The 13,798-nt window shown below is 37.8% G+C and overlaps 1 protein-coding gene across 1 annotated transcript; it reads right to left on the reverse strand.

The window, feature by feature from the left end:
• Positions 1-669: 669 nt before the first annotated feature.
• Positions 670-12,886, reverse strand: LOC128739318 (uncharacterized). Its single transcript, XM_053834795.1, has 5 exons — positions 12,847-12,886; positions 12,560-12,756; positions 12,407-12,500; positions 2,089-2,208; positions 670-1,604 (listed from the first exon to the last, which is right to left on the reverse strand). Exons 1-5 carry the CDS (start codon positions 12,884-12,886, stop codon positions 670-672), a joined length of 1,386 nt encoding a protein of 461 aa, XP_053690770.1.
• Between the last annotated feature and the right edge of the window lie 912 nt (positions 12,887-13,798).

The following is a 13,798-nucleotide window of genomic DNA, read 5'->3' on the forward strand; positions in this document are numbered from 1 at the left end:
ATATATTTTCACGAACAGAATTTTTGTTACAAACAAAAAAAACTTTGAAATTTACAAAATCAATGACGATTTATTTCTCCTTAAATAGAATTGAAAACCAAAAAATTACTACAGTTTAGCAGCTTAGTAAGCAATGACCATTTCTGCAAAACAGTTTGAACAAATATAAAATTTTAACGGACAATTGGTTGGTGTTAAGTCAGACCAAACCAGGTGACAAAATTCTGATTTCGAAACAAAAACGTGTTCAAAGTTTGCTGCTCTGTATGGTTTACAGCTATCAATCGTTCGAAATCATCGCATAACTGCGGCTGTTTGCAACATTTATGTAGTTTGATATAGAGTAAAACGCAACTTAAAAAATTCTTGATCGTTTGCTGTCATTAACTATTTCTTTTTAAATTTTGCGACTTGGTCCCGTCTGATTTAACACCGATCAATTGGTATTCAGAATAAGCAATAACAATGGCCCCTAGGAACAGAAATAGTTTGCTTTGCTTTTCTCATGTTAACCTTATGGAGAAGGCAAAGTAAAATATTTTATTTATACAGCCTATTGTCTCTATCTAAGACAATTTAATGAAAATGTTATACCTATGTACCTGCCTTCCATCGGAAAAGAAAAATTCATTATTATTTATCATTATAGGTATTATGATAAGACAACCCCTAATGTTTGGATTTCGACAGCAGCTGCAAAGCCTCACGAGGTGTCGTGTTTCTGGTGTCGGGAATTTTGAAAAAAGCAAGCGAACTTTTCAGTAGCATTACACTACCCATCACAATTGTCTCTATGTACACACCTTCGGTACTGCTTGGCACATTGAAGTGGATGATAAATACAACAATGTGTCCAACATATTCACATATGAGCACCCCTACAACCGACATAGCCTTCTTGATCGGAGGAAATGCTTCCGATAGTAGAACTTCCGATATCGGTAACATGCCCAGAGTGGTGAAGACGGCCGCCGTAAGGTACAGAAATGGCGCTATCCAGGGTTCCAGGTGGTCTTGTGTTGCCAAAACAATTCCGAAAGTTACCAGCAATGCACCTGTGACCGTGGCTGAAATTGTATACTGGACCCGTCGTGGCAAAATGTCTATGCAAAAAATTGCAACAATGGCAGCAGTAAGCTTGCTGAGCATCAATATGGGCGGAGCCCAATTATGGCTCGTAGGTGTTGAATCGATTGCTACAGACATGTAGATTATCTTCGCCTTATTCATCGAGTAGTTGAAAATAAGAAGGTTAGCTAGTTTCAGTGTTAGACAAAACCAAAACGCTTTCATATTTCCCTCGTTGAAAAACATCCTCGCCATTAAGCCTTTTTTAGGGGAATCAGCCAGTAATTTCATGTCGTCAAACTCTTCTTCTGCAGTAGGCTTTGCTTGCGTTGATTCGTCACGCAGAATTGCTAGATTTTTAGCAGCAGCTTCAGGCTCTCCTCTGGAGAGTAGATCAATGGGCGACTCCACCATTAGGAAGTATACCAGAACGGATGCAGTGCAAGTTAACGGCATAATAATTATACCTAGGGCTCGATTGGTTTGCATGGCTGGTTCGGCAGCACTTGTTGTGGCTAACGAAATCAACGAAAAAACTGGAAAACAAGAAAGTAATTGACTAATCTCAAGATTTTAGTCTTGACCTTGGAATGAGGTCATACATATATTAATATTTTTTTGAAACGATGGTTCTACAATTGATGAAGGGACGGTAGGGGAAAGAAATGAAAATTTTTGGTGAAGGAGGGGGAAGAGCGGAAAGGAAGGGGGGGGGGGGGTATTGGTAGCTATGCTTGACAAGTAGTCATTTTGACTCCTACCTTTTGTCCAATGCTGGACAGCTTGGTTCGACTCATGCACCTTCCAGCATTGGACAAAAGGTAGGAGTCAAAATGACTACTTGTCAAGCATAGCTACCAATACCCCCCCCCCTTCCTTTCCGCTCTTCCCCCTCCTTCACCAAAAATTTTCATTTCTTTCCCCCAGCGTCCCTTCATCAATTGTAGAACCATCGTTTCAAAAAAAGAAAGTAATTTCCGTGTGAATAAAACGATGAAATAATAAACCATAGAAACTTACCGGTAATCCCTGCAATAATAGATGCAGTCAGTAATGCAATGAATTTAGCACGAAACTGTTTGGAAGCTATTTCTCCGATGTAGATAGTCATAATAACGTGGGCGATTCCGTGCCCGAATCCTGGAAGAAAAGCGTTTTATTATCGAAATTTATCCCAATAGAGACTTATTTTTAATTCAATGTAAAATTAAAGCAAGTGTTGAGTTGTGAACATTTTCGAAAACTAACAATAGAATAAAGAAAAAGATAATTTGATTCAAGCAGATATGGCCGTCGAGAAATTTTGAAAAAATCGGCTAAATGCTAAATTTTGATTAGCGAGCTATAGCGTTCTCGGTAAATTTTGTGTAATTGTTTTGTTTGTTGAATTGAGTCTGGAAAGACAAAGTTCATGTAATTAAGCTAATAGTGATAGTTTCACTAGTAGCTGTATCGCATTTTCAAGCTATTAAAGAATGGTTAATCATTAATTAACCGCAACAATTGGATACAGCTATATTCAACTACATTGCTTTACACTACTGCATTACTGCGTAATTGTTCACTCATTGTGTTTTATATTTTTATAATGTCGCTCGTTGTGCTTTAATAGTAGTCTGATTTTGTAACGGCATTTTTAAACGAACAATTAGTAGAAACATTGTCCTTGGTTACTTTTTTCAATGCATTGAATGCAATGCAACAGGTGTACATTTACAAAGAGAATTCTCTGTTATTTTATACTTTTCGATGAAATTTGAATATAGGGCCCATTTGCTCCGTTCAATAATGCAAGTGGGACCTATCGCCATGATTTTGAATAATCTCCTTAGATTCATTTCATGTGAATGCAATGCAACTATGCAATTTTTAGGACCCACTTGCCCCGGGTTGACATAATATCATTTTTATCATGAGCTTTTATAACAATCGTATAATTCACGAAACTTTTATTAGAATACAATGATTCGAACGAATACGCCCCCGTTTTAATGTACCAAACATTCAGCATTGATTTTACGAATCTAGTTCGTTGTAGAAAATAACAAAAGAATTCGTAAAACGAATGTTCGTTTTCATACTATGGATCCTGTTTTATTCTTAGTGAATGGTTTGCTGTTTGTTCGCAGCACCTATTTGTTTCTTGTAATTTTGTCCAAATGAAGATTATTTTACCCTAATTTTCTCGACTATTATCAACATAATCAAGCAACCTGAAATTGCATGGATTTCACATCAAAAAATAACTTTTTTAAGACGAAAGATTAATTTTATCTCTTTGGACTCCAGAGATATTGACTTTTACATTTCTATATTCCTTTATTTTTTTATTTATTTATTGTAGAGAAAATTAAAGTAAAATGCGCTTCTTTTGGCTCAAAACCGCTCGAATAAGCTTCGCCGTAAACTAGTAGGGTATGTTGCTGCTTCGTCGTAATTGCCTGTTCCCGTCCTATCCAACACAAATTATTCAAAATATCAGCATTTTTATGACACACAATGCAAAACTACTTAGTTATTCCCTAATATTTTACCGAGTCTGCTTTGACAAGCGAGTGGTCATGGTCGAATCTTAGTAGAATCAAGCCATTCGATGTCAAGTGACTTTAACATGGGTTTATTCTCAGGCCCCCCTCGTTTACCTCGTCAGAGGAACGAATGAGTCCTCGCCAGGGACGGCTATATTATGGGATAGTTCTGGCAGTGAGAAATAGGCGGGTAAGGTAAATCAAGTTTGGAAGGAAGGGTAAACCCCAATACACACAATCACGCATAAAGTTTAATAAGTATATCGCTCATTCAATAGCGATTATAGCAAAAAGAAATGCAGTGCAGGCCATACAGCAAATACCCGGGCGATATCACAATAGATCAACTTTATCAGAGATTCAGAGATCAGTGATTTCAAAGTTCACGTATCGGAAGGTAAGTGTGTTTTAGTCAAATCAGCGCAAGAACTTTTGGAGTATTCATTAAATCCATCCAACAAATGATGAAAATTGGAATGGCTTTACTTACTACGAAAAAACTTACTTATCTAAAGGCGGTAAACATAATTTACTTTGGTGATTTTTTTCACTATGTTGTTTTAAAGCAACATTGCGCATTTAAGAATTAATTTATTCCTTATTCCTAATTTATTCTTCCTATTTATTTAATTTATTCCTTAGTTAGCCATACGGACTTTAGGCATACGGAGATTATGCATAATGGACTTTAGCTATAATGGATGATAGGCATAATACACGAATAGGCATAACGGACGATATGCATGATGGACGTAATTTACAAAACTTCGCGTTTCTACACACTTAAAAAACTCAGCAAAATTTGCCGAGATTTGGACAGCCGAGCGTTCGGTGAAAATTTCATTTTTTCAAATCGACGTTTACGGATCTTTACTAACGTCTGGCATCAAGAAAAATTTTACCGAACGCTCGGCTGTCCAAATCTCGGCAAAATTTTGCTGACTTCGGCACTTTTTTTAAGTGTGTAGGAACACGTATTTGAGCAAATCATCGCTGTTCGGATAGTTTTCGATGCGGTACACAGATTAACATAATGTGGTCACACATTTAACATAAATCCATTTTGCATAATGCGATATTAGCATGACGTTGTTTGCCATAGAACTTACTTACTTATATATCCATGATAGGCCGGCAGAACAAAGGGATGTAATCAGAGATCCCCATTGCTGACGGTCACCCGCCATTGCATTCACCTGCAGTCAGGTCTCGCCAAGAAATCACATAGCTTTATTCGGTTTCCTAGGTTTACCGACTCTTGTTAGTTTTCCCTAGTTCTTACATCTACTCACCGGACTCGGACTGATACCGAATGACCGAATAACAAATAGCCGAAATACAAATAACCGAATTTCAACAACTGTCATAGAAGGCCGGAATTGTATTTAACCGAATCAAGAAAGGGCGTACCGTTCTGATTCAAACTTAGAACAGTCTCAAACTTCGAACACTTCAGAATAAAATGCTCGTTAGTATCGCTAATATTATAAAATATTATGTTTATTGTACACCACCGTGTTCGTTAGAATGTCCTGTCCGGTCCGGTGAGGTATGACATTGAACTGTAGGGCTCTATGTAAGAAATCAGCAGGCGCTGGAAAAAAGGGAGAACACAGATTTTAGTTTCGTTCGCAAACTCTTAAGGCCCAAACACAATGCATACGGATTTTACTATGTTGCGGATATTTGACAGAAAACCCATGGAAAAACTGTCAAATTGCCGCAACGTAGTAAAATCCGTATGCATTGTGTCTGGGCCTTTAGCGTTTCGTGCAAAAGTAGTTGTTTTTTCGTTTGCATTATTTTACCAATTTTAAAACATTTACCTTCCCACTGCGCGGTTATTAGGTAAGTGCAAGATATATATGTACTAAAGCATGGTTAAAATACAATATTTCATGCATTATTTCAAAGATATTAGATAAATAAAAAGTGTTCGAAGTTTGAATCACGTTTTAAGGTGTGATTCGAACACCCACGAATAATATCCGGGGTTTCCGGTTTTTCCTTCGGGAAAATTATTTGTCTGCATTGGTAAAGCTGTAGAAAGTAAACTTCCTTTAGATGTGGTTTATGGAGTTCGTAAATATTAGCAATTGACTTCAGAAATAAGGATTGAAACTGATTATTGCGTGAAAAATTTAAATCACACTGCTAGGTAGATTTAAAAGGACAGTGTTTAGAAAAAGAATGTAATTTCACTTATTTAAGTTAAATGACACTAAAAACATTAATACTTTTCGAAGTAATACAAGTTTTCGATGTCTGAGAATGAAATATTCGAGCTTTGAATGTCGACCATGAAAGTGTTCGAAGTTTGAATCAAAACCGAACAGCAGTTTTTTAGTGTTTTTCATTATAAAATAACATTTTATCCTCATTTTTAAAATTTTCCCATGAAAATAAATAAATTGTCATGCTATTGAACCATTCATGGGGGTAGAACAAAGCTGTTTTCGAACATTTTACTTTGAAGAAAGTTTCAGCATGGCTTAAGAGTCGGAAGTTTGAATCAGAACGATACACCTATTTGGCCGAATCACGAAAGGCCACATCTTGGTTAAAGCTCGCCGAAAATTATTTTCTCGAATAAGACTGATAAAAAAATAATGTTTTTAAGGTCAATGATAAGCTATCATCAAACTAATTAAAAGAAATTTTCGTTGTAGAAAAATATTAAATAATGAAAGGAAAAAAGCATTTCGTGAAATTTTGGCACCTTAGTCTCAGAAAAACAAGACACACACTCTGCAAATTCTACTTTATACGCCGGGGTGGCTCTTGCCGTATCAAGAATTCCTCTCCATTGTACTCGGTTCTGGGCTACTCTTCACCAATTCGTTGCGAGTCTCGACACACGCAAGTCGACTTCAACCTGGTCGAACCATGTAGTATGTTGAGCTCCTCGGGGCTACCCTATATGGCATAAAGACATTTGGCATAATGCTATTTGGCATAACGCCACTTGGCATAAATCCATTTGGCATAACGGTCATTTGGCATAATGGTCATTTGGCATAATGGTTATTTGGCATAACGACTTTTTGGCATAATTTATAATCTAGCCAGGTTTTGTTGTTTGGTGCTTAATCTTTATGTGTGCAGCAATTTACTGAGTACCTTTTCAGTTTTAAATTGTTATAACTCAGTCAATTTGGAAGATACGTTACGGAAATTTTGTGACATCGTAAAATTTGTTGATTTCAGGCAATTGAATCTGTTCCTTTGGAATCATTGATAGTCAATTGGGTACACAAGGCAAAATTAGAATTGGTTTCACTGATCCTTTTTGACATTTCGAAAGGACATGGTCACAGTAGTACTGATTGATCATATCGGAGCTGATTCTAAACGAATAATCGATGGTTTTAGTGCTAAGCATTTTTTCGAATCCTAAACTATAATCTGTGATCCTGTAGAAGCCAGTTTCGCAATGACCATTCAAAACAAAAATTACTACCTACTCTAGAATGTTCAACCTGATTCATCGCATTATATGAAGAAGTTCTTTAAATGAATTTCTAGAGTTTTGACACCCACATCATGACAGTTATTCTTGTAATCCAACCAGTTCTCTACTTCATAACTGACACTCCATCGTAATTCCAGATTTTCTGGCACTGTCTTTAAAAGGCCAAATAGTCCTGTGTGTCTAAGCTAGATAAATTTACGAACCAAATGAACCTGTTGCGTCAAAATCAATTTAAATTTGTTATGACAATTGTTAAAGATGTTTTTGTAGTTGGTAAACGCCGACAAACAGTCACAAACTTTATGACATTAAACTCGATTCTTATAACACCAGTGAAAAAGCCAGTGACAATTAGTAATTGATAATTAATCTTTGCGTACCGATTTCCTGTTCCATAGTATGCTAGAATGTCTTTGACTTTTGTGCTTTTCAAAATTTCTGGTAATTGATTATCTGCCGTCAACCTCAAGAATTTTTTTGTTGCTTCTTGCCGTAGAAAGAAATCTTGCATAACCTTTCGAAAAGAACTAAGAGTATCACTTAAAAACGTACCGGTGCGTTACATATACCTATAGTCTGAATTCGTTGAAACGATAGAATTTTGAAATACAAGTGCATTTTAGTTAGAGCAGGGCCCAACTAGAGAACATCCAATTAACGAACAGCCCAATAAACGAGATTTTTTACGAGCGAGTCATTGCTGTATTTGAAAGTGTTATTTACACTTCATATAGCACACAGTAACCATCTACTATACACTAAATACAAAGTCAAGTTTTTAGTATATGTCCAGCCAGCAAACAAAGACAAAACTTTTAGTCATAATAAAAAAATTGTTTTTTTGTTATTTTTCAACGAAACCTTGACAACAGATATCCCAAATTATCACTTGTAAGAAAAAATAAAAGCTTTCTAAATATATCAAAATTTATTCACAGTTATGTCTATGTCTTACTGATAATATTTTTGGAAAGAAGTTCTTGATTTAGAATAAACGTTATTTATGAATATTTCTGTGCAGGTAACCATTATTCAAAATCGTTTTCCGCTGCTTGTTAATGAGGACCACTCGTTAGTGATGGTAGCTGCGTGGGTACTATTTTGCGGAAAACCAATTCGCAATTGACCAAAAGGCAGATTATAGTGTTTCGCGAAAAGTATTGTTTGGTGGAAACTCATTTTGCGGAATGTACCATTTTGCGAGGAAAATTTTCGCGAAATGTACTATTTGGCGGAAAACTATTATACAGAAAATTTCTTTTTTCGGAAACTATATTTCGCAGTTATCCACCTGATTAAGCCCATGGACTTCGATCGCCTCACAAAGAAAGTGTGATCCGTCCTTACTCGCTGTCGCTCGTTTGGACCCAACTGAAGGAAAGAACTAGATGTCAGTAAACCTAGGAAAACAAATAAACCTAGACAGATGTGGTTTCTGCGGGGGGCTGCCCCCCCGCAGTGGCCGGCGCTTCCGACGGCGGGTCACCGGCGAACACTCGCCGTTGCCTACGGCCGGCTCGCCCTGAATCATCTAGGAAAGTGACCATTAGGTCATAAAATAATGTTTGAGGAATTATGCCAAATGGCGTTATGCCAAATGGCATTATGCCAAATAGCCCCTTATGATTATGCCAAATGGGTTATGCCAATTGGCGTTATGCCAAATAGCATTATGCCAAATGACTTTATGCCAAATGGGTGCCCCCCGAGCTCCTCTATTCCTGTCGCCGGTGGGGTTCTTGAAGAAAACGGATTTCACTGCAAAGTCGTCCGGCAATCATGCTACGTGGCCGGTCCAACGTAGTCTCCCAACTTTCGCCAGGAGTACGATGGGAATCTCTCTAAGCAGTGCCTGTAGCTCGTGATTCATACGCCTCCGCCACTCTCCGCTCTCCGTTTGTACTCCACCAAAAATAGCCCGCAACACCTTTCGTTCAAATATTGTAAATACGCCAAATTCATTCATACGCCTCCGCCACTCTCCGCTCTCCGTTTGTACTCCACCAAAAATAGCCCGCAACACCTTTCGTTCAAATATTGTAAATATGTATGTATATGTATGTCCTCCTTAAGCAAAGTTACTGTCTCAAGTCTGTAGATGACTATCGGTCTGATTAGCGTTGTGTACATCGTCAGCTTTGTACGGCGACATATGCCCCTTGATCGAAGCGTCTTGCGGAGGGAAAAGTAGGCTCGATTTCCAGCTTGAATACGTCGTTGGATCTCCTTACCACAGATCCCAAATATACAAACTCATCAACCACTTCCAGTTCATCGCCGTCAATAGTCACAGTCCGTGGGAGGCAAACGTTGCTTTCTCTGGGGCCTCTTCCTGCCATATAGGGTACGGGTGGGTATTTCCAGCTCATTAAGCGGTAGCCTGAACAATATTCAGGAAGTACGTTGAAACTATATTTATTCGAGACAAGATTTTTATACCAGTTGATAGAATAATATTTACTGAATATCGGCGTGTATTTTGGTCTTAATAAAACGCTACTGAATTTGAGTTATAGTCGCGAGAAATGATGAAGTCGCTGCGGCTAAATTGAGCCCATTTTCTATAGTGGTGTCTGTGTTTTTTAAATCCGACAGGCCGAAATAGCTAGCACAGCGATTAAATGCTTTTCAAAAACAGATCAAAAGAGACAAGAAAAGAGAGACCGATGGATAACATTCCGGGCTCAATGGATATAATTAGTTTTGCAGTGACAACAGCTTGCTCCTGGCGCTAGTGTATGATTGAATCGTTCATATACACTAGCGCCAGTTGTCACTCAAATACCAGATATGTCAGCACATATATTGGTAGTAGTGTAAATAACGCACCATATGCTGGAATTAAAAACAAAATGCTGCTAATGGCTAGTGAATAAAAATTGATTTATATTTTCATATCAGAGGGGAATTTTTGTGTTCTTCCGTGATAAAAAGAAGTAGAATTGTTCTGTGATAGCATATACACAGCTGTTTAGTTTCTAGAATAAGTAAACGTGATCATAATTGTGTGTTTTCCAAACCATCATCAAGAGCAGATACGCGTAAGCGATTGCGGCTGATTTTTTCAGCCTGGTTACGTGCTAGTGGAAAAACAGTAGTTTTGATGTTTATTGAATAAAATTAAGCAAACTACTTACATTTTTATGAAAATAGTTATAGCCTATGAGTGCTACATTCGTTTCAGTATTGTTATATACCGGCAAAGGATATTTGGGAAAATGTAGCCAAAGAAGGTAATGTATGCCAAAATTAGTAGCGTGATGGGAATACCCTCCCGTACCCTGTTTGGTTTTCGACGCATTGATTTGTAACCCTATCCTCCTAGCCTCCGTTTTTAGATTGGCGTAGATTGCCACCACCGTCCCAAGGTTTCTAGTAATGATATCGAGGTCGTCTGCGAAGGCTAGGAGTTGACTACTCCTCAGCTAGCACCAACTCGTATATCAATGTACGAAAATTATCGTGAATATCTCTAAACAAATTCGAAATCGTAACTTAAACTTGATAAAGTGGGTCCAAGTTGATTTTCTATCGTATCTATTGATAATATCTACATACGATTTTCAGCACAAAATTGTATAGCATTACAAAGCGAGTCGCGCTTAATCGGTTATTATCGTATATAAGTACTTATGTAATCCTAACGCTTATACCTATTCCTAAACACGTATATCGCCTCCAAAATAGTACGGACGTGCCAATTTTGCGCATCAAACATGATTTATTAGCATGTATATCTGTACGTAATGCTGATTTTTATCTTTTATATACATATGAAAATGCTAGCTGCAATGCCCGCTCGTCAGATCACACCTTCAATAGCGATTTTGAACAACATACAGGACAGTCCATCCCCTTGCAGCAAACCTCCGCGCAATTTGAGACGACTCGAGAGTGTCCCCGAAAAGCGCACAAAACACGTTACTCGCTCCAGGGTAGCTTTGAGCAGCCGCGTCAGTTTGTCCGGAAAACCGTACTCGTGCATTATCTGCCACGGCTGTTTGCGTTCAACGGTATCGTATGCTGCTCTAAAATCCTCGAAAATATGATGTGTGGACACGTTGTACTCTCGACATTTCTTGAGAATTTGTCGGAGAGAAAAAATTTGATCCGTTGTAGCACAGGTCCCCATTAAGCCCGCCTGATACTACCCTAAGAATTCTTTTGCTATGGGGAATGGACGACACAACAAAATCTGGCAGAGCACCTTGTAGGCGGAGTTGAAAAACGTGACGCCGCGGTAATTATAGTGATCTAGCCGGTCGCCCATTTTGTCGATGAGACAGACTACACCTTCCCTTCACTCCTAGGAATTATCCAATGAAGTGCCATTGCTAGCGGTTCTTGGCCATTTTTGTAGAGTTCTGCCGGGAGTCGCTCCTTTCCGGTGGCTCTATTATTCTTCACCTGACAAATTTCTCACCAGATATCTTTAATGAGTCAAAGGGACTGCATTAATTAAACTTGAATTAAAATTAAGCAAGTTGAGTAGATAGTAGATAGTAGATAGATAGTTGTAATCCTCTGGCCCAACTCTGTACTATATCGTTGATAAAACTTATGATCTTTTTGGGATTTAGACTCCATACTTGATATAGAGTAAGAAGTAATCTTCCCAAAAAGTTATACCTATATAATGTTCAGAGTAACAAAAGCGGAGATTTCGGATGATACCTTGCCGAAATTCTTTAACTGATAATAAGAAGTCTCCTGATTCACTACGAGTTAAGCAGAGTAGCACTTTAAGTGGCAGGTTTGGGTAGATAAACTGTTTGGCGTGTCTACAATCCTGTGTTTGATTCCGAAGGGATACCAGTTATTTCTAATTTTTCCCATATCAGTAATTCGCAGTTATACGGCGACCATTTCGTTCCAAGATACAGAAGTCAAGGCCTTACCCGCTAACTATCGTGGGACTTTCAACTTTTTCTCTTTACAGGTATCAAATCTTTACGATTCAGCTTTCTGCAAGATTAATTTGCGACCAAACATAATAATTTTCTGAGCTTTAAAAATATTTTCGGGCATACGTTTACGCCGCGTCTTAGATGATTTTCTCCTTTTTGTCTCTAGCGAACGCACAAATACGATAAAAAGGTTAAATTAGGTTGGAATATTTTCTGTTCAACAGAAGGTTTCTGCTTATGAAACTACTAACAAAGAAAAGTTTTAAAATTAAAATAAAATACTTTGTTAATAGCTAGTCACTGGGAATTATTTAAGTGATAGTTTCCAACCTTTCTTGGTTCGCGAATCCCCTGAGGGAATTCCGTATACTATTTTGTTTAGAGCTAAATTCTTGGGATGGGGAAACGCTGCTATAGTGCATTAAAACTACCTGCAATAATCCGCGTCGCAACGGTGGCCGTGTAATTTGTCGGCATTGCCGTGAAAAATATTCCATTTATTAGCAGAAAATGTGCGGACATTATCTGCAAGATTTCAATTAACATCACAGCCTTTTTGTTTATTTAATTTTAGTTAGACTTACCAACCAGACACGATTTGAGAGAAAATCTTTTATTTGTCCCAGAATTCCCAGCATAGCGCCTATCCCGGTGAAAAACGACACTATGGCAAATCTATACTCATGCACATTGATACCGACAGCCCACCCGCTCGAGGCCATGTTCGGATGCAGTACGCTCCATCCTATCTGTATTCCTCCACAGAATGTCAGCAGCAAACCTGCAAGTCCGAGACGGTTTTAATCGGTGGGCCGGTTGGTGATTCGATTGGGAATCACAGCACTGCACAGAGCTCTAATCAAATACAAACCACCCGAAATTGCGCTCAACTGCCGCTCCAAGCCAGACATTTCGATGAACTGGACTGTGGAAGGTTTGTACAAACCCGCCTTTATCTGCTACTTCTCGCTCGATAATGTTTGATGTATTTGATAATTGTTTTTGGGAGTTCGTTCGACCTCTTATCTTCATTGTTAAAAAAAACTAAAGATTATCGTGATTACCGTGAGCGAAACCCGATTGCCAATGGGAATTTAGTGATTCACTACACCACATAGTGGGATAGATAAGTTTACTATTAAGTACCCTGAAATTACCGAATCAGCTTTGTAGTGATAACAACCAGCTGATCAGCTTTTTTTATCATCACCTACTCGACCCCAAATGAAGTTCAGGACTACTTAATTGAGAGATTGCAATTTTGATAAGTGTAATCTGTTTCGGATTTGAGCATTGTTGAAAAACGTAAACTTTACAGTAGGAGAAATGGTATAAAATAAAGCGACCGTCGAAACGATTTGAATCAAAATCACTCTTTATTTTCGTATAGGAATTTCTTTTGCTTCTCAAAACAAAATTATTGTAATCATAATAAAAAATATAATCGAACTAAAATTGCAGAACCGTTTGCTCGACCTGTTTTTTGCTTTTGTGGATTTCGCAAATTGATTGCAGATATTTTTAAGTTGAAATTTGAGCTGTCGTCGAACGAAAACACATTTTCGCTTGAAGCAATTCGTTTGCAACTTGTTGTTTTTTTTTCTTTAATGTAAACTGAACCTAAATAGATGATTCTGACATTAATTTAACTGAATTGTGCGGTTGTAAAACGGCTGTAGAATCGAGCAAAAAAAAAATTATGTATCTATCAACAAATGTTTTATGAATAATGATCTAGCTCTCGTGAATTTATTCAGCGCAAAAAAAATAATTCTAATAAAAATATTTCACGCTACCAGCATCCGACTCGTGGTAGCTCGCTC

Source organism: Sabethes cyaneus, chromosome 3, assembly GCF_943734655.1.
Source record: "Sabethes cyaneus chromosome 3, idSabCyanKW18_F2, whole genome shotgun sequence".
Taxonomy (NCBI): domain Eukaryota; kingdom Metazoa; phylum Arthropoda; class Insecta; order Diptera; family Culicidae; genus Sabethes; species Sabethes cyaneus.